Here is a 21,395-nt window from a genome sequence, read left to right as displayed (position 1 = left end):
GTGGCGCCCCACTGATGGCGGTGGTGGCCCAATTGATGGTGGCCATCGTCCTGTTGGAGCAGTTGAGGCCCCATTGCTGGTGGTGGTGGCCCCACTGATGGCGGCGGTGGCCCTCTTGGCGGCAGTGCCGGCGCAGGCCCCGGTGCAGCTCCCGGGCGACGGTGTCGGCACGCCGCCCCGCAGGTGCCCCCACATACCAGCCCCGGTTGCCGAGAGGTGGGGAAGCCGGGCTGGCGGCGGCAGCCGGGGGGCGGTGGGGGGGGGCTAATGGGATTAGGGCCACCGGGTCAGCGCCGCGCTGGCCCCCGCCGCACAAAACCACTGCTGGGAACGTGCCGGCTTCACCGGGAACCCCAGTGCCCCCCCCCCCACTCATACAGGGGACCCCAGCAGCCGGCACAGCCGGGGGTTTGGCGTCACCGACACAGAGGGGACAACACCCCCAATAAAGGGGACACGGGGACAGCAGCACCGGCACTGCCGGGGGGAGTGACACCGGGGCGGGGGTGCTGGCACTGTCATCGCCCCCCCCAGCCGGGATTAGCACTAATGGGATTTACTGATTCAGCCCATATTGCCTTAAAGATGAGGCTGGGAACAGGGGAGCCCCCCCTCAACCCCCCCCCGCCCCGGCCCTGCTAAGCCCATTCTAATTAAACCCAGCGCGGGGCTGTCTATCACCGAACCCCCCGCGGGACCCCAGGGCTGTCCATCATAGTGACCCCCCCCCCCCTCCATGGACCCCCCTACCCCCATGGGACCCCAGGGCTGTCCATCATAGTGACCCCCCCTCCACGGGACCCCAGGGCTGTCCAGGACCCCCCCCCTCCATGGGACCCCAGGGCTGTCCAGGACCCCCCCACCCTGTGGGACCCCAGGGCTGTCCAGGACCCCCCGACCCTGTGGGACCCCAGGGCTGTCCATCATAGTGACCCCCCCTCCGGGGGACCCCAGGGCTGTCCAGGAACCCCCAACCTGTGGGACCCCAGGGCTGTCCATCATAGTGACCCCCCCCCCCTCCATGGACACCCCCCCCCCATGGGACTCTAGGGCTGTCCCTCACTAACCGCCCCCCACCCCATGCTGGGGGGGGGGGCTGTGGAAGCAGAGCCAGGGGTGGGGGGGCACAGCACTACATAAAACATGTTTAATATCCAAGGGGGGGGGGGTGTCACCCACCATCTGAGGCGCAGGGGGGGTCGGGGAGGGGGGGCGAGCACACATGTCCCCGGCCAGGGCAGACCCGCAGCAACAACGTCACACCAAGCACAGACCGGGGGGCGGGGGGCATAAATACAGTGCCGGGGGTGGGTGGGGGGCGCGTCCGTCTGTCCATCCGTGAGGGGCAGGGCCATACAATCACTATGCTGGCATGGGGGGGGGGGGGGCCATGGCTAGGGGGGGTCCCTACAGCGCTGTGTCCCCCTCCTCCACCATTGGGGTTCATGATAGGGGGGGTATGGCTGGGGGGGGGGGGGGTCCCCACATTGCTGTGTGTCCCCCCCCAGCCCCCCATGGGGGAGGGACCTGCCTCAAAGTGATGGGGGGGGGACACATGGGTCCAAGATGGGGGGCTGGGGAGGGTGTTATGGTCTCAAATGCCCCCCCCCTTCCTGCTGCCCTGAAGTGATTGGGGGGGGGATGGACACTGTTCAGGAGGGGGGGACATAGGGCTGGGAGGGGCAGTTTATGGTCTCAAATGCCCACCCTCACATTACCTTGAATAGACTGGGGGAGGACACTGTTCAGGGGGGGGCACATAGAACTGGGGGGGGGCAGTTTATGGTCCCAAATGCCCCCCAGCTCCTGCTGCATTGAAGTGACTGGAGGGGGGGGCACCATGGGGAGGGGTACATAGGACTGGGGGCGGGGGGGGGGGCTGTTTATGGTCCCAAATGCCCCCACCCCACTGCCTTGAAGTGATTGGGGGGGGGACACTGTTTGGGGGGCACATAGGACTAGGGGGGGGGGGTCAGTTTATGGTCCCAAATGCCCCCCTTCCCTACTTTGAATTGACTGGGAGGGGTTGGGGAACCATAGTGGGGGGGCACATAGGACTGGGGGGGTCAGTTTATGGTCCCAAATCCCCCCCCCCATTTGGTCCAGAAGAAGGCAAGGGACATGCATGGAGAGGGAGGTGGGGGGGAGACCTGGCATAGCAGCCCCCCCCCCCCCCACACCCCCCCCATTACACAGAGCTCTGACTCCACACACACACACACACACACACACACACACATGAAATCCGAGAGGAACCCGGGGCGCCCCCCCCCCCCAAAAAAAAAAACCAATAACCCCCAAACCAGAAGGCGAATCAACCCCACAGCAACCGGTGCCAAAAAGAAGCCAAAAAAAAAACCCAACCCCCCCGGGGAGGGATGGGGGGCAAAAAAGGGGGGGCGATCCCAGGGTTTGGGGGGGCGGGGGGGGTCACGGGGGGGCCGGGGCCGGCAGCCCCCCCCTCACTTCTTGTTCTTGAGCTGGTTGGCGAGCCAGTCGAGGCCCTCGTAGAGGCCGTCGCCGCTGGTGGCGCAGGTGGCTTGGATGTACCAGTTGCGATGGCGCAGGGAATGCAGCCCCAGCTTGTCCGTGATCTCGGCGGCGTTCATGGCATTCGGCAGGTCCTGGTTTGGGGGGGCAAAAAAAAAAAGGGGGGGGGTTAGAACCAGATCTGACACCACGGGGATGGGTGCCAGCTTCACCACGAGTACCAAAAACCAGCCCCGAGGCCATGGCGTTGGGCATCAATACCACTATGGGTACCAAAATCCCAACACCAATGCCATGGGAATGAGCGTCAATAGCACCATGGGGGATGGAACCAGATCTGATGCCATGGGGATGGGCACCAGCTCCATTACAGATACCAAAAGCAGACCTGAGGTCAAGGGGATGGGCATCAACAGTACCATGGGTACCAAAAGCAACACCACCAGCATGGTGATGAGCATCAACACCACTACGGGGGCTGAAACCAGACGTGATGCCACGGGGATGGGCACCAACAGCACCACGGGGGCTGGAACCAGATTGGATGCCATAGGGATGGGTGCCAGCTTCACCACGAGTACCAAAACCAGCCCCGAGGCCATGGCGTTGGGCATCAATACCACTATGGGTACCAAAATCCCAACACCAATGCCATGGGAATGAGCATCAACAGCACCATGGGGGATGGAACCAGACCTGATGCCATGGGGATGGGCACCATACTCCCATGGGCACCAACACTGCCACAGGGGTCAACACCAGTCCCGAGGCCATGGGGACGAGCACCAATATCCCAGTAGGGATGGGCACCATGCTTCCACGGGCACCGCCAGCAGCCCCAAGGCCATGAGGATGGGCACCATGCTTCCACAGGCACCGCCAGCAGCCCCAAGGCCATGGGGATGGGCACCATGCTTCCACGGGCACCGCCAGCAGCCCCAAGGCCATGGGGATGGGCACCAACATCCCAGTAGGGATGGGCAGCATGTTTCCTCAGGCACCGCCAGCAGCCCCAAGGCCATGCGGATGGGCACCAGCTCCATCATGGGCACCAAAAGCAACCCTGATACCATGGGGATGGGCACCACCAGCAGTCCCAAGGAAAGGGGTATCATGCTGCCATGGGTGCCAACACCAGTCCTGAAGCCACAGGGATGGGCACAACCCCACCATAGCGGGCTGGCATCAGTCTTTGACGTCACATGGATGGGCACCTACCCCTCAGCCCCGATAACGGTCCCAGTCCCACAGCCCCATGGATGGGCACCCACCCCACAGCCCCAACGCCCCGGGAATGGTCCCAGCCCCCCAGCCTTGATGCCTCGGGGACGCTCCCAGCCCCACAGCCCCGATGCCCTGGAGATGGGCGCCCAGCCCCACCTGTTTGTTGGCGAAGACAAGGAGGACGGCATCCCGCAGCTCGTCCTCCGCCAGCATCCGCATCAGCTCCTCACGCGCCTCGTTCACCCGCTCCCGGTCGTTGCTGTCCACCACAAAGATGAGCCCTGGGAATGGCGAGCGGGCGGTGCTGGGAGAGCAGGATGTGGCCCATCCCGCTGCTGCCCCGCTCCTTGCCAAGCGTCCCTTCCCTCCCAGCGTTCCCGGCGTTCCCTACCCTGGGTGTTCTGGAAGTAATGTCGCCAGAGGGGCCGGATCTTGTCCTGTCCACCAACGTCCCAGACGGTGAAGCTGATGTTCTTGTACTCCACTGTCTCCACGTTGAAACCTGCGGGGAGCGACGGCACAGGGAAACTGAGGCACGCGGGGCTGCGAGCGCCCTGCTAAGGAGCCCGGGTGGGGAGGGGTCCCTGTCCATCCGCCCCCCCAAGCCCCACACACCTATGGTGGGGATGGTGGTGACGATCTCGCCCAGCTTCAGCTTGTAGAGGATGGTGGTCTTGCCGGCGGCGTCCAACCCCACCATGAGGATCCGCATCTCCTTCTTCCCGATGAGGCTCTTCAGCAGGTTCCCGAAGATGTTGCCCATGGTGACGGCGGCGCTGGCTGCGTCCGCAGGCGACGCCGGATCCTGCGGGGGCATGGGGCAGGCGCTGGGGCGGGGGCTGAGCAATGTGGGGCTCCGAGGGGGTCCCAAGATCTGGGGGGGGGAGGGGGGGGCTGGGGATGCAGGGAGGCTGTGGGGATTGGGGACCCCCCCCTGTGCTGGGGGGCACAGGGAGGCTGTGGGGATTGGGGACCCCCCCCTGTGCTGGGGGGCATAGGGAGGCTGTGGGGATTGGGGACCCCCCCCTGTGCTGGGGGGCACAGGGAGGCTGTGGGGATTGCGGACCCCCCCTGTGCTGGAGGGCAATGGGGCAGGTGTTGGGGTGCAGGCTGAGGACCAGAGGGGGGCAAATGGGGTCTCCAAGGGGGCCCCAAGCTCGGGGTGGGGGGGCTGTGGGGATTGGGACCCCCCCCCTCCATGTAGTGGGGGGGCACAGGGAGACTCTGGGGTTGGGGATCCCCCTAATATGCTGAGGGAGACAGGGACATGGGGGATCCCCATATTGGGGGGGTAGGCAGGGAGGCTGTGGGGATTGTGGACCCCCCCGTGTGCTGGGGGGGGCATGGGGCTTAATGGGGGGGTCGTGCTGGGGGCGCAGCCCCCCCCCCCCCAGGCTGCACTCTACAAGGGACTGGGCCAGGGCTCTGCACAGGGGGAAACTGAGGCACAGATCCCACCCTCCGGTGCTCTGTAACCCCAAAGCACCCTCCCCCCCCCTAAAAAAAGCACTGCAACCCTCCTGCTGTGTTTCCTCTATCACGGTTCTGCCCCCCCCTCAGCTGCTCATACTGGGGTGGGGGAGCACTGGGATCCCCTCTCCCATCCAACCCCCCCCCCAACACGGTGATGCCCGGTGCCCCCCCCCCCGCAGTGCTCCATAACCCAAACGCACACCCTCCATCCCCCAAAAAAACGCTGTTGCCCCCCCCCCCCCCCGGTCTCACACATTCCCCCCCGCACCGTGCAGCTCCCCCCGTTCCCGGTGCCCCCCCCCCGGCCCAGTGTGATGCCCCCACCCTCGGTGCTCCGTACCCCCTACGCCCCCCCCCCCCACCCGGTGCAGCGATGCTTGGAGCCCCCCCCTCCATACACCCCCCCCTCCCCGCAGCTGCTCATACCCGGGGGGGTGGGATACAGGGGTGTCCCCCCCCCGTGCAGCCCCTCCCACCTGGTGCCAGTCCCGGTGCGTGTGTGTGTCCCCCCCCCTTCAGCTCCCACAGCACCGGGTGCCCCCCGACACCTGCAATGGGTTTCAGTGCCCCCCCCACAAGCAACACCCCCCCCCCGGTGCCCCCTCCGCACCTGGAATGGGTCTCGGTATTCTCCCCCCCCCCCCCCAGTGCGCCCCCCCCCCTCCAAGCAACCCCTCCCGCACCTGGTGACGGTCTCGGTGCGCTCCCCCCCCCCCCCCCCCCAACCGGTGCCGGTCTCGGTATCACCTCCTCCCGCCCCCATGCAGCCCCCACCTCTTGCATCCCCTCCCGCCCCCGGTGCCCCCCCCGCACCTGGTGCCGGTGCCCCCGCCCGCTCTGACTCTGCACCGCTCCCGCCGCCGGAAGCGGAGGCCCCGATCGCGCTGATCTCGCGAGAGCAGCAACCGGTGCGCCCCCCCCCCCCCAACTGCTCACCCTCCCTCCCTCCCCCCCCCCGGTATGCCCCCCCCCCCCATCCAAGCACCGGGACCGGGGGCGCGCGGGGGGGGGCGCCGAGCTCGCGAGAGGCGCGAGCCGTTCCCATGGCAACGGATGCAGTAATGCGGGGGAGGGAGGGGGGGGGAACCGGAGAGAGATGGGGGGGGGCAATTATCCCTCCCTCAGTAAAGGCAGGGGGGGGTCCCGGCGTGTCCATCCCCCCCGGTATGAGCAGCTGGGGGCGGGACCCCAATAACGGCCCCCGAGGGGGGACCCCGGTAATTGCATGGATTCTCGGTGCTCCCCCCGGTAGGAGCAGCGGGGGGAGGACCCCCAATAAAGACACCGGGGGGGGACGGGACCGGGACCCCAGTAATTAGATGAGGCTCCCGGTGCGCCCCCCCCCCCGGTTTGAGCAACTGAGGGGGGACCCCAATAACAACACGGGGGGGGGGGGACCGGGACCCCAATAATTGCATGAGGCTCCCGGTGTTCCCCCCGCTATGAGCAGCTGGGGGGGGGGGCAGAGCCCGTACCGGGGGACCACGACAACGGGTGGGGGGCAATATGTTGTACGGGGGGGGGGGGGTCGAGGACCCCCATAATTGGATGACGGTCCAGGTGCCCCCCCCGCTTCGTATGAGCAGCTTTCGGGGGGGCGACGCGACACCGGGGGCGGGGGATGAGGACCCCACTAACGGCACGGGGGGGGGCGAAGGTCGTGATGGGACGGGACGGGGGGGGGGGGGGGGCGGTCAGGAAGATCAGGAACCCCCGGAGGGGGTCCCGGGATGGAAGGAGAGGGGAATCAGGAGGAACGGGGACCCCGGGGGGGTTGGAGGGCGGGGGAGGGGGTGGCACGGCCGCGGGCAGGGCGCCCCCCCCCCGCCCCCACTGACCTCAGCCCCGGGAGCCCCGGCGGGGCGGCGGCTCGAGGGCGCGGACACGGCCCTGCCCGGCCGGGAACGGAGGGGGGGCGAGGGGGGGCGGGGTCCGCCTGCTGGAGCAGGGGGGGAGGGGGGGGTGTGCCCGGTGTGACACCCCCGCTCCCCCCGCCACGGGCTTTGTCCCACCTTGAATTGAAGCCGCGAGAGGGGCTAATCCGGCTCCGCATGACTGGTCCGGGGCAACGGCCCCGGGGGGATTACAGCCCCCCCCCTCCAAAGGGGGTGCAGCTCCGCCCCGCTCCGGGGGGGGGGGGGTCAGACCCTCGTCCACACGGGACACGAGCCAGAACTGCCCCCACGGTACCGTGTCCTGGCCACAGGCACCCGGGGCACCCGGGGCCTCCACGCCCTACCTGCCCTCCATCGTCTTCACGTCCATCCCTCCTTCCATCTCTTCCAACCTTCCATCTCCCAACCACCCCCCATCCATCTCTCCATCCATAACCCCATCTGACCTTCCATCCCACCATCCATCCTTTCCTCCATCTCTTCCAAACTTCCATCTCTTCACCCCTCCTTCCCTCCACCTCTCCATCCATCTCCCCATCCAACCATCCAGCCCACCATCTATCTTCTCATCCCTCCATCCATCTATTCCTCCATCTCTCCCACCATCCATCTCACCATCCAATCTTGTCCCTCCATCCATCCATCCATCCATCCATCCATCCATCCATCCATCTCCATCAAACCAGCTGTTCCTCCCTCCACCCATCTCCCCATCTAACTGCCCATTCTTCCATCCACACCTCCATCCACCTCTCCCTCCATCCTTCCATCCATCTCTTCATCCAACTGCTCATCCCTCCATCCACTCTCCATCCAACTAACCATCTCTCCATCCATCCATCCATCCATCCATCCATCCATCCCTCCCTCCATTCAACTGGCCATTCCTCCACCTCTTCCTCCATCTCTCCACTAATCTCCCAATCCAATTTTCCATCCATTCCCCCATCCCTCCATCCATCTCTCCCTCCATTCCTCCGAACATCTCCCCATTCAATCTTCCATCCCTCCCTCCATCTCTCCATCCAATTGTCCATTCCTCCCTCCATCCTCTCATCCCTCCCTCCATCCAATTGTCCATTCCTCCGTCTCTCTTTCCTTCCGTCTCTCCATCCATCCCTCCATCCGTCATATCCCCATCCCTCCCGGTTCTCGGTGAGGGGTCCCCAATTACACCGATCCCAACCCCGGGGCCACCGGCTCCGCCACCGGGACAGCCCTGCCCCGTCGCACCGGCCACGGCCGAGGGGACCGGGGGCTCCGGAGCGGCCCCGGGGTGCTGCACGACCCCCCCCCCCCCCCCCAAACCCGGTGCTCCCCAGACGGCGCCCCCGGGCTCTGCCGCGCACCGTGCGCCCGGGACTGTCCCGGGAGATCCCGTTCTCTCCCGACCCCCCTCCCTCCGTGCTGTCCCGGGAAATCCCGGGCCTCTTCCAGACCTGCTCCTCCCTCCCTCGCTGTCCCGGGCCGCCCTCCTCCCACCCCCCCACCCTCCCCCTCCGGTACCGGTAGCGTATGTGCTCGAGGGGGGGCAGCAACCGGTCCCCCCCCGCCGATACCGGCGATGCAGGGGAGGCAGCAGCCGGTTGCCCCCCGCCGGTACGGGTATGCGGAGGGGACAGCAGCCGCTCCCCCTGCCGGTACCGGGTAGGGGGGGGGGGGGAGAGGGGGCAGCAGCCGGTCCCCCCCTCCGGTACCGGGTATGGGGGGGGGGCAGCAGCCGGTCCCCCCCTCCGGTACCGGGTATGGGGGGGGGGGGCAGCAGCCGGTCCCCCCCTCCGGTACCGGGTATGTAGGGCGGCGAGGGGGGGGGGGGGCAGCAGCCGATCCCCCCCCGCCGGTACCGGGTATGCCGGTCCCCCCTGCCGGTCGCGCTCTGGGCGCGGGGCCGGGGCGCAGCCGCCCCGCCGGTTAATCCCGTCCGTGACGGACAGCCCCGGCGCCGCCGCTCCCGCCGCCCCGTCATTGTTCGGGCGAGGGCGCGGGGAGCGGCCCCGGGGGACCCTCCTCGCCGCCCCTATAAGAGGGAAGGGGTTGGAAGATGCTCCCGGGTGCTGAGCGCTGCGCCCCCGCCGCGCCCAGGAGAGTCCGGTCTCCCCGGGGAGCCGCGGGGTACCGGGCACGCAGCACCGGTACCGGGTACTGGCACCGGGCACTGAACATCAGCATCGGGTACTGGGAATTGGCCCCGGGCACTGAGCACCGGCACCGGTGACTGCGCGCAGACAGCCAAGCAGCGGCCCCGGGTACCGTGCACAGGCAACCGAGCAGCGGCACCGGGCACTGAGCACTAGAACAGGGTACCGTGCACGGACAGCCGAGCGCCGGGCACCGGGTACCGTGCACGGACAGCCGAGCACGGGCACCGCATTCTGTGCACGGACAGCGGAGCGCCGGCACCGGGCACGGACAGCCGAGCACCGGGCACCGAGCACCGGGCACGGATAGCCGAGCATCGGGCACGGACAGCCGAGCACCGGGCATCGAGCACCGGGCACGGACAGCCGAGCACCGGGCACGGACAGCCGAGCACCGGGCACCGGGCACCGAGCACCGGGCACGGACAGCCGAGCACCGGGCACCGAGCACCGGGCACGTCGTACCCGACGCCGCACCCCGGGATCGAGCCGGGAGCCCCGGGCACCGCACTCCCGCCCCCGTGTCCCCGACTGCAGCCCGTAGCCGGTCCCTCTGCCTTTGCCGGTCCCGTAGCCGGTGCCTGTCCCGCTGCCGGTCTCGCCGCCGTCCCGCCCGTCTCTCCCCTTCGCCGCCTCCCATCGCCGCCCGCCCCGCGTGTCCGGAAACACGCGTGGATGTAGCGGCCGGGCCGGGGGCTCGGCGGTCCATAAATACCGGGCGGGCTCTCGCCCGCGCACTCTGCCGGGGCTCCCGGTGCCGGAGCCATGCGAGCCGCCGCGCTGGGGCTGGCGCTGCGGGCGCTCTGGGCGCTGGCGCTCTCCTCCCTCTCCAACACCCTCGCCGTCAACAACAGCGGGCGCTGGTGGTGAGTCCGGAGGCACCGGCACCGGGGAGAGCCGCCGGGGAACCGGGCTGCTACCGGCACGGCTGCCCCGGGGCAACCGGGGACACGCACGGGGCTGCAAACCCCCGGGTGGGAGCTGGCTGCGGGGAGAAGGGGGGTCCGGTGGTGGCGGAGAGGGACCCCTGGTGGGGTTTGAGTGGGGAGGGGGGGTGGAAGGACCCCTGGGTGAGGTTAAAGTGGGGCGCAAGGAGCCCTCGCTGGAGAGGAGCGGGGTGCGGGGATCCCCACTGGGGTTGGGTTGGGGAGTGGGATGCAGGGATCCCTGGGTGGAGTTAAAGCGGGGTGCAAGGACCCCTCGCTGGAGAGAAATGGGGTGCAGGGATTCCTGATGGGGTTAAGGTGGGGAGCAGGGTGCAAGGACCCCTCCTGGGGGTGTTAAACATGGGCAGTAGTGGGGTGCAGGGACCGCTTGGAGCTTGGACAGGCTCCCCCAGTGGGGTTAAGGTCGGGAGCAGGGTGTAGGGACCCCCCAGTGGGGTTAAGGTGGGGAGTGGGGTACAGGGACCCCTCCCCAGTGAGGAGCCCCAGTCAGGCCCCCCCCCCAGTGGGATTAAGGTGGGGAATGGGGTGCACAGGGCCCCTAGTGGGGTTAAACACGGGGAATGGGGTGCAGGGACCCCCGGTGGGGTTAAGGTAGGGGGAGAGGAGCTGGGTGAGGGACCCCTGACAGGATTGAACGCAGGCAAGTGGGGTGCAGGGACCCCTCGCCAGTGATGGTTTTTGCCTCCTGTTCTGCAGGGGCATCATCAACGTGGCCTCGTCCACCAACCTGCTGACGGACTCCAAGAACGTGCAGTTGGTGCTGGACCCCAGCCTGCAGCTCCTGAGCCGCAAACAGCGCAAGCTGATCCGCCAGAACCCCGGCATCCTGCACAGCGTCAGCTCCGGCCTCCAAACGGCCATCAAGGAGTGCAAGTGGCAATTCCGCAACCGCCGCTGGAACTGTCCCACCTCCCAAGGCCCCAACATCTTCGGCAAAATCGTTAACCGAGGTGAGGCCATGGGGCTGCGCAAGGCTCCCCGCATCCTCTCCACGGCATCCCCAAGCCGGGGTGCTCAGCAAACAGCTCCTGGTTCAGCCCATCCCCAACCCCTCGTGGCTGCGGTGTGGGGGTGCTGCTGGGTGCTCCCATCCTGGCAGCACCCCGAGGCTCCGCTCCTCTCCGTAGGCTGCCGGGAGACGGCATTCATCTTCGCCATCACCAGCGCCGGCGTGACCCATTCGGTGGCCCGATCCTGCTCAGAGGGTTCCATCGAGTCCTGCACCTGCGATTACCGGCGCCGCGGTCCTGGGGGGCCCGACTGGCACTGGGGGGGCTGCAGCGACAATATCGACTTTGGGCGCCTCTTCGGGAGGGAGTTTGTGGACTCCAGCGAGAAGGGACGCGACCTGCGCTTCCTCATGAACCTGCACAACAACGAGGCGGGGCGCATGGTGAGGGCACGGCGACGCCGAGGGCAGCGCCGAGGGTGGGGGGACAGGCACGGCCGTGGAGCCCCCCACCCCGTGCATGGCTTGGGAACCATCAGGGGGTTGTTTCCCACCCAGTTTTGATGGTCTGAGCGCGATACGATGCCGTGGGGAAGCAGGAGCGGGAGCGTGATGGTCTCCAGGGGGGTCCCAGGCTGCTCATGGCACTCTATGTCCCCCCACCCCTTGCAGACGGTCTTCTCAGAGATGCGCCAGGAGTGCAAGTGCCACGGCATGTCGGGCTCCTGCACCGTCCGCACGTGCTGGATGCGGCTTCCCACCTTCCGCGCCGTTGGCGACGTCCTGAAGGATCGCTTCGACGGCGCCTCCCGCGTCATCTACGGCAACAAGGGCAGCAACCGGGCGTCGCGGGTCGAGCTGCATCACCTGGAGCCCGAGAACCCGGCTCACAAACCCCCCTCGCCCCATGACCTCGTCTACTTCGAGAAGTCGCCCAATTTCTGCACCTACAGCGGGAAGACGGGGACGGCGGGCACGGCCGGGCGCTTCTGCAACAGCTCCTCGCCGGGTTTGGATGGGTGCGAGCTGCTGTGCTGCGGGCGCGGGTACCGCACGCGCACCCAACGCGTCACCGAGCGCTGCAACTGCACCTTCCACTGGTGCTGCCACGTCAGCTGCCTGAACTGCACCAACACGCAGGTGCTGCACGAGTGCCTGTGAGCCCCCCGGGGACTCCCCTGCCCAGCCCCAGAGGGGGTCCACCAAGCCCCCCATGACGGGTGCCCGGCTGGATTGAAGGCACCCATGGGTGGCTCTGCCCTGGGGACCCCCCTTATCCCATCCCGGGCAGAACGGCCACCCCAGGGCCAGCAGCCGGCCGGGGTGGGCTCGGTGCCACTCATCTTCCCGGCCACCCCTCAGCCCCTCCCGGCCCTGCGGGGTCCCCTTTTTGCTGTAAATAAAATATTTATTGTGGGTGGTTCGACGCTGCCCCCCCCGCTGCGCTTTGCTGGCCCCAGGCCCTGGTTTTTTTATAAGTAAAGATAATAATAATTAATAATAATAATAATAATAATAATGCTTTGGTACAGGTTTCACTGATAGCCTTTAGAGAAGAATAAAAGATATATTTTTATCAGTCTTGCTTTGATTTGGGTTGGGGGGGCTGGGGGAGAGAGGGGGTGAGGTGTGGGGAGAGGCGATGTCCCCCAAACTGTGGGGATGGGCATCTCCCATATCCCTCCCTATATCATCCATCCATCCATCCATCCATCCATCCATCCCTCCATCCCTCCCTTCATCTATCGCTCCATCCCTTCATCCACCCTTCCCTCCATCCATCCCCTCTCCTTCCACTCCCCATTCCATGTCCATCACCCCCTCCAGCCGTCCGTCCGTCCATCCTTCTCCTCTTTCCCTCTGCCCTCCATCCTCTCCCCTCCTTCTTTCTCCCCCCACGCCCGTCTCCAGAGCAGCCATCCCAACCACCACTCCCCGTGGGGTGTCCAACCCCACCCCATGGCCGGGGGCGCCCATCACCATGGCACCTTGGCTGCAGCATCCCTGCCGCTGGAATTCGCCGGGGCGGTGGGGCTGGTGCCGTCGAGGCCAGGCGTTGGGAGCAGCCAACGGGAGGTACAAGACGGCAGACAGGGAATGAACGTCGTCCATCACCGCTCCCGGCCGGGGTTGACGGCTCCCCTTGGCTCTGGGGGAGGAGGGGGGCCGGGGAGGGCACCGAGGTGACCGGGGGCGGGAGGGGGACCGGGACCGACCACCAGCCCCACACGCAGCCCCACACCCTCACGTGGGGTCTGACTGCAGATGGAGAAAGGTGGTGGCAAAGAGGGGGGCAGGGGGGCAGCTCCCCAGGCTGGGCATCCCCCCCGGTGATGGATTTTCTCCTCGGAGAAGCATCCCAAAGGGATGGGCACAGCCCCAGGGTGGGCATCCCTAGGAAGGGCATCCCTCCAGGAAGGGTTTCCCACTGGAACAGGACCCCCATCAGGGCGGGCATCCCCCTAGAGGGGCATTCACCTGGCATGGACATCCCATCAAGGTGGACATCTCCCTGGGGTGGGTTTTCCCCTAGGAGAATGATCCCAAACGGATGGGCAGAGCCCCAGGATGGACATCCCTGGGGAGAGCATCCCCCCAAGATGAATATCCCACTGGGACGGGTGTTCGGTTGGGTTGGGCATCCCTTGGGACAATCACCCCCCTGAGATGGGCATCTCCCTTGGATGGGTTTTCCTCTGGGATTAGGATCCCAAAGGGATGCGCACAGCCCCAGGGTGGGCATCCCTGGGAAGGACACCCCTCCACGAGAAGTATCCCACTGGGAAGGGCATCCCACTGGGACAACATCCCATGCGGGTGGGTATCTCCTGGGGGGTGGGCATTCCCTTGGGTTGGATTTTCCCCTGGGAGAAAGATCCCAAAGGGATGGGCACAGGATGGGCATCCTCGGGAAGGGCATCCTCGGGAAGGGCATCCTCCAGGGCTCACATTCCCATAACTCCACACCTTGGGAACAGGATAGCCCAAAACCATGGGCTGCGACTTCCCATTCCCGTGCCTGGCACCGGGTGAACCCCGGAGCGGGGCGGGGGGGGTCCCTTGGGCGGGGAGGGGGGGTCCCCCCAGTGCCCGGGTTGCCCCGTGGCCGGAGTTGGGAACCTCATGGGGCCCCTGGGGACATCCGCGACATCAAAGGCTGCGGCGATGACGCTGCCACCCAAAATATCCGATAGTGGAAAAGTTGATGTTTAAACCTACGAGGGGAGAGGTGGTGGGGGGGGGATAAAAAAACTCCGGGGGCCCCCGCTGTCCGTGCCGAGGTAAAAACACAGCCTGGTGTGGGGAAAGGAAAGCAAAAAAAAAATGGGAGAGAAAACGACTGGAAAGGAACAGAGCCCGAAATAACCCCGGGAGCATCTCCCGTCTGCCGGAGTTATCTGCCTGCTAAATTCTGCGCAGGCAGAGGGCATGAAAATAGTCTGTTTTCTTGCGGTAGTGAGAGGAATAGAGATAATGACATTCACATAAGTCACCTCTCTTACTCAGCTTTTCCTGCACACCGGTGACCCCCCGGGCTGGCAGGGGCACCCCGGCACGGCCAAATCCAGCCGGGAGCTGGAAATAGCCAGGGCTGGATGGGAAAAGGACAGGGATGGGGAGAAGGACAGAGCAGTCCCGGTCCGTGGCAGCCCGGAACATCTGGGAAGCTGCGTGACAGCTGGGGGGTGGCGGCAACAAGTGGGGTTTGGGGTGAGCTGGGATCCCCGGGACAGGACAGAGGGACAGAATAGAGCCCAAAGGTGTGGGACAGAGGGATGGAACAGTGCCCAGAGGTGTGGGAGAGACAGACGGATGGGGTTGTGCCTAGGAATGTGGGACAGAGGGACAGGACTGTGCTCAGGACTGAGGGACAGGACCATGCCCAGCTGCACGGGCCGGCCAATGGCACTTGCCCTGCTGTGGGATCATTTCCACCCCCATCTCCATCCCCATCCCATCCCATCCCATCTCCATCTCCATCTCCAACGCCATCCCATCCCATCCCACCCCAACTCCATCTATCTCCATCTCCATCTCCAATGCCATCCCATCCCATCCCACTCCAATCCCATCTCATCCCATCCCATCCCATCCCATCCCATCCCATCCCATCCCATCCCATCTCATCCCCATCTCCATCTCCATCTCCATCTCCATCTCCATCCCATCCCATCCCATCCCTATCTCCATCTCCATCTCCATCTCCATCTCCATCTCCATCTCCATCTCCATCTCCATCTCCTTCTCCATCCCATTCCATCCCACCCCAACTCCATCCCATCCCATCCCATCCCATCCCATCCCATCCCATCCCATCCCATCTCATCCCCATCTCCATCCCATCCCATCCCATCTCATCCCTATCTCCATCTCCATCTCCATCTCCATCTCCATCTCCATCCCATTCCATCTCCATCCCATCTCCATCTCCATCTCCATCCCATCCCATCTCATCCCTATCTCCATCTCCATCTCCATCTCCATCTCCATCTCCATCTCCATCTCCATCTCCATCCCATCTCCATCTCCATCTCCATCTCCATCTCCATCATCTCCATCCCATTCCATCTCCATCCCATTCCATCTCCATCCCATCTCCATCCCATTCCATCCTCATCCCACCTCCATCCCACCTCCATCCCATCCCATCCCATCCCATCCCATCCCATCCCATCCCATCCCATCCGGTCCCCATCCCCATCCCATTCTGCACCCCGTTAGCAGCCGCCTTCGCTACCCCCCCATATCCCGTCTCCCCTCTCCTCTGGTCCTCGCAGACCCTCACCCCGTCAGCTCCCGGCTCGTCCGGCTGCCGTTCCCCCCTCCCTGACTGCCACATTCCTTGGGCGCGGGGCCAAAGCGCTCAGCAACCGTGGCAGGGATGGCCTCTAATCCCCCGGGCATGCCAACCGCGGGGGGACCGTCGCCGTCACCCACACCCCGATAGGTGACCAAGACCCGAGACGAACAATTAGGGACAAAGCCGGAGCCGCTGGGGGCTAACGCCGGCCTTCACGGGTGCCTTGTGCGGCATTCGGCGCCTTTAATGAATTGTCCATCACTCCTTTCAGCTCCGCTCGCCCGCGCGGGATTAATCTGAGAAGCCGCAGTGGGGAAGGAGCCGCTAAGCCTGTATTTATTACTCTGCCATTGTAACTAATTGAGGTAATTATCTGTGACTCCAACCCCGCGCAACAATGCCACATTCACCGCATCGGCGTTTCCCGCCGGCTCCTTCGAAAAGTCTGGGAGAGGCGGCAGCGTGGCCGGCACCGCGCGGCCAACGTGGCACGGGGATACAGGGACATGGTATGGTGAGAACAGGGGCACGGCACCGCCGGCACCGTGTGGCCACCAAAGGAGGAGGTCAGTGGACACAGGGACACAGTATGGCCACCAAAGGACATGACGAGTAGACATAGGGACATGGTATGGCCACCAAAGGAGGTGGTCAGTGGACACGGACAGGGTATGGCCACCAAAGGAGGAGGTCAGTGGACACAGGGACACGGTATGGCCACCAAAGGAGGAGGTCAGTGGACACAGGGACACGGTATGGCCACCAAAGGAGGTGGTCAGTGGACACAGGGACATGGTATGGCCACCAAAGGAGGAGGTCAGTGGACACAGGGACACGGTATGGCCACCAAAGGAGGAGGTCAGTGGACACAGGGACACGGTATGGCCACCAAAGGAGGTGGTCAGTGGACACAGGGACATGGTATGGCCACCAAAGGAGGAGGTCAGTGGACACAGGGACACGGTATGGCCACCAAAGGAGGAGGTCAGTGGACACAGGGACACGGTATGGCCACCAAAGGAGGAGGTCAGTGGACACGGGGACACGGTATGGCCACCAAAGTAGGCGGCTAGTGGACACGGACAGGGTATGGCCACCAAAGGAGGTGGTCAGTAGACATAGGGACACGGTATGGCCACCAAAGGACATGACCAGTGGACACAGGGACACTGTATGGCCACCAAAGGAGGAGGTCAGTAGACACAGGGACACAGTATGGCCACCAAAGGACATGACCAGTAGACACAGGGACACGGTATGGCCACCAGACGAGGTGGTCAGTGGACACGGACAGGGTATGGCCACCAAAGGAGGAGGTCAGTAGACACAGGGACACGGTATGGCCACCAAAGGAGGAGGTCAGTGGACACAGGGACAGGGTTGGCACCATGGGCACAGGTGGACACAGGGACACGGCCTGCCCAGCACCCTGTGGCCACCAAAGGAGGCAGCCAGCGTGCCACGGGGACTGGGTTGGCACCACGGAGGCAGAGACACGGCACAGCCAGCCCTGAACGGCCACTGGGCGCGGTGGCCAACGTGCACGGGGACAGGGTGGGCACGGGGGGGGACACAGCACGGCTGGTGTGGTCACCAGGCGGTGACGTGGTGCCACGGTGGGCGCGGGTGGGATGCGTTGGTGCAGGACACGGCGTGGTGGCACCGCGTGGCCCTGCGGTGGTTGGTCGTGGTGTGGCCAATGCCATCTGCACGCGGGGGTCACGGCTCTTGGGGACACCCGTGTCCATCCCCGGGGGGTTCCCCCCCCCCCCCCCCCCCGTTACCGGTGCTCGGCGCCACCTGGCGGTCACGGGCGGAACTGCCACCCACTCTTAGTCGGGCTGTGCCGGGCCATACTGTGCCATAACAGACCGGGCTGTGCTGTGCCAGGCTGGGCCGGGCCATACTGTGCCATAACAGACCGGGCTGTGCTGTGCCAGGCTGTGCCGGGCCATACTGTGCCATAACAGACCGGGCTGGGCTGTGCCAGGCCATACTATGCCATAACAGACCATTCTGGGCCGTGCACAACCATATTGTGCTATGCCAGGATCTGCCAGACCATAGTGTGCCATAGCAGACCATACTGTGCTGTGCCAGGCCATCCTGTGCCATACCAGATCACACCGTGCCATGCCAGACCATTCCATGCCATGCACGACCAGCTTGTGCCATGCTAAGCTGTGCCAAACCGTACCGTACCATACCATACCATACCATACCATACCATACCATACCATACCATACCACACCGTGCCAGGCTATACTGAGCTCTTCTGGGCTGTGCTGAGCCATGCCAGGCAGTGCCATGCCAGACCATACCATGCCATACCAGACCAGGCCATGCTGTGCCATGCCATGCTGTGCCAGACCATATCGTGCCATATCAGCCCATACCATGCCACGCTAGACCATACGGTGCTGTGCCAGCCCTGGAGCAGCCAGCACTGGCCCACAGCCACGCCGCGGTGGCCAAGGTCAGACCAGACCCCGGTGCTGTGCCAGGACAGGGACGTGTGGGGTGACGTGGCCGCAGGGTTGCCCCGAAGCGGCCCCCCCAGACTCTTGGGTCCCCCGCTGCGCCGGTTGCCCCACGCCGCGACCTCCGGGCCGGTGTCACCGGATAATGACAGGGTCCAGCGCGGGGCGGAGGAGGAGCCGGTTTTAAATAACGTGCAAATTGGACGCGGGGTTTGTGCGGTTTGCCCTGACCGCGGGGATCCTCGCCCCCCGCGCCGTGACTCAGAGGTGGGGTGGGATGAACCCCCCCCCGGTGACTCAGGCAGGGTCCCCCCCCCAACTCCCCCCCCCAACCCCAACGCTGCCGCGCTCACCCCCTCATTATAGAATCCTGGAAGCCTTGGGTTGGAAAAGACCTTTGAGATCATCGAGTCCCATCCTGGGCCACCCCTGAGCCCCTCATCTCCATGGATTTTGAAACCCACCCCCCCCAGGGATGGGGGCTCCACCACCCTTTCCATGAAGGAATTCTTCCCAATTTCCAACCTAAACCTCTTCCAGTGCAATTCAAGGCCATTTCCTCTCATCCCAACCCTCGTCACTTGAGAGAAGACACCGGGATCCACCTCCTCACAACCTCCTTTCAGTTGTAGAGCGATGAGGTCTCCCCCTCAGCCTCTTCTTCTCCAGACCAAACCCCCTGAAGTCCCTCAGCCTCTCCCCCAACCCCTGTTCTCCAGCCCCTTCCCAGCCCCATTCCCTTCTCCGGGTGCGCTCCAGCCCCTCGAGGTCTCTCTTAGAGTGAGGAACCCAAAACTGAACCCAGGATTCGAGGTGCAGCTAAGTCGTGGGGGACAATCCCATCCCTGCTCCTGCTGGCCACCCCATGGCTGATCCAAGCCAGGATGCTGGTGGCCTTCCTGGCCACCGGGGCCACTGCTGGCTCGTGTTTAGCTGCTGATGACCAGTGCCTCCAAAGGAAAAGATTCCCATGGCTTCCATCTCTCCTAGTGGACCCCAATTGGGATCGGCTTCACCAAGGGGACAATCCCATCCCTGCTCCTGCTGGCCACCCCATGGCTGATCCGAGCCAGGATGGGCCACTTCTGGTTTGTGTTCAGCTGCCGATGAGCAGCACCCCCAGAGTTATGGATTCCCAGGGCTTCCAGCTCTCCTGGTGGATCCCAGTGCCGATTAACTCTTGTAGGGAGGGAAGATGATGCAGTGAGCGAAGATCATCTCGGAGCAGGAGCAGCCGGTGGGGTTGACTCGAGGAGGAGCCAAGTCCAGGGGGACAATCCCTTCCCTGCTCCTGCTGGCCACCCCATGGCCAATCCGAGCCAGGAGTTGGTGGCCTTCTTGGCCACTGTTGGCTCGTGTTCAGCCGCTGTCAACCAGAACGACCAGGGTAAAGGATTCGTATGGATTCCAACTCTCCTGGTGGATCCCAGCCCTTCTCCTGCTGCCCCCACCGTGGCTGATCCAAGCCAAGATGCCGGTGGCCTTCTTAGCCACCTGGGCCACTGCTTCGTCCTGTTTGGCCACTGCCAACGCCCATCCCAAGTCCTTTTCCCCCATGGATTCCAATTCTCCTGGTGGATCCCCAGGGCTGATCCACTGCTGACAAACCCCTCCCTCGCCGCACACACACAGGGGCGCCGACACCGGGATGCCGCAGCCTTTATTGGGCTCTGCTGCACCCCCACCCGGGCCACACCCCGCTAAGCTCCACCCACCACTGTGCCACACCCTTTTAAGCCCCACCCCATGTGCCACACCCCATGAAGCCCCACCCCCTATGCACAGGGGGGGCTGGCGGGGCGCTGGGGGGCCCCGATGCTCTCCAAGCTGCTGCTGCTGCTGCTGTAGGCGCTGGCACCGCGGCAGAGCCGCCGCCGCGACCCCCCCTCCGCCTCCGAGTCGGAATCGGGCGCCGTGTGCCGCCGGATCCGCGACACAGCCTCGCGCAGCGCCTGGGCGTACAGCACCGGCCGCCGCGGGGGGGGACGCCCCCGGGGGCGGCCGCTTGGGCTACCCCAAGGGCTGCGTGGGCTACCTGGGGGCTCCCGGCTGGGCTTTGGTGCTGCCGGGGGGGTCGCAATGCCAGAGGGGGCTGGGGGGGTGCTCGGGGGTACAGCAGGTCCTGGGGACCCCCCGGTGTAGTGGACGTGGTGCCGCTGCGGGGGGGGCACATACTGCGCCCGCACCACCACGCGGGTGGCGTCGATGAGGACGTGGCCCCCCGAGCCCCGACGCCCCCCCTTGCCGCCCCCCCAGCCACGCTCCCTGCCGGCTGCCACCCTGGGCAGCGTCTGGCTGTGCCGGGGGGTGCCGGACCCCCACCCCGGGGATGGCTGCGCCCCTCGGGGCTGCCGGTGGCCGCTTTCGGTGGCCGCCCGCGGCAGCGTGTGGCTCCAGCCCCCCGGCACAGCCCTGCGACCTCGGGGGGCGCCTCGCGGGGGGGGGCTGCGGGGTCCCCGGGGGGGGCGAAGCTGCAGGGTGCGGTGGGGAGCGTCGTAAGCAGGGGGGGAGATGTAAGGGGGGGGCCCCGCATGGCGAGGGGGGGCCACCTGCACCCGCTGCATGTGCGCCTCGTAGCTGGGGGGGCACAGCCGCCCCCCCTGCGCCGGGTGACGGGGGGCAGACGGGGGGGGCCGAGCCCCGGGTGCGCTGCCCCGCGTCCCCTCGCGTTGTCTTGGGGGGCAGCGGGGCGGGGGGGGGGCGGGGGGCAAAGTCCTGCGGGCGGTGGGGCGGAGTGGGGGGCACGGGGGGCCAGGGGGGCGCCAGCTCGGCCACGAAGCGCTGCTCCAGGTACCTGCAAGAAAGAGAAGGGGGTTGAGGGCGTTGGGGTGCAGGATAGAGCCCCCCCAAATTGTTAATCGTCACTCACGCGTACTCCCCGGCGACGCGGCGGTAGGTCCAGGGGGGCGCAGGCCGGCACCCCGCGGCCATGCCGGCGCCCGGGCTGCAGCACGCCACCGTGTCGATCTCCACCAGCAGCAGCTTGGTCCTCTCGCA

General features: G+C 65.7%; 2 protein-coding genes across 2 annotated transcripts; one reads left to right on the top strand and one right to left on the bottom strand.

Annotated features, from left to right (window-relative positions):
* Positions 1-2,420: 2,420 nt before the first annotated feature.
* On the bottom strand, positions 2,421-6,133 carry ARF3 (ADP ribosylation factor 3). Its single transcript, XM_054051477.1, has 5 exons — positions 6,001-6,133; positions 4,330-4,519; positions 4,106-4,216; positions 3,871-3,995; positions 2,421-2,624 (listed from the first exon to the last, which is right to left on the bottom strand). The coding sequence occupies exons 2-5, from the start codon at positions 4,475-4,477 to the stop codon at positions 2,463-2,465; spliced, it is 546 nt and encodes a 181-aa protein (XP_053907452.1). The 5' UTR covers positions 4,478-4,519; positions 6,001-6,133; the 3' UTR covers positions 2,421-2,462.
* Positions 6,134-9,630: 3,497 nt separating this feature from the next.
* Positions 9,631-12,549, top strand: WNT1 (Wnt family member 1). Its single transcript, XM_054051470.1, has 4 exons — positions 9,631-10,086; positions 10,864-11,117; positions 11,295-11,560; positions 11,789-12,549. Exons 1-4 carry the CDS (start codon positions 9,986-9,988, stop codon positions 12,275-12,277), a joined length of 1,110 nt encoding a protein of 369 aa, XP_053907445.1. The 5' UTR covers positions 9,631-9,985; the 3' UTR covers positions 12,278-12,549.
* The last annotated feature ends 8,846 nt before the right edge of the window (positions 12,550-21,395 follow it).

The sequence above is a fragment of the Cuculus canorus genome, chromosome 29 (assembly GCF_017976375.1).
Source record: "Cuculus canorus isolate bCucCan1 chromosome 29, bCucCan1.pri, whole genome shotgun sequence".
NCBI lineage: Eukaryota > Metazoa > Chordata > Aves > Cuculiformes > Cuculidae > Cuculus > Cuculus canorus.
The sequence above is the reverse complement of the archived record's forward strand: the minus strand, read 5'-3'. Positions and strand labels throughout refer to the sequence as shown.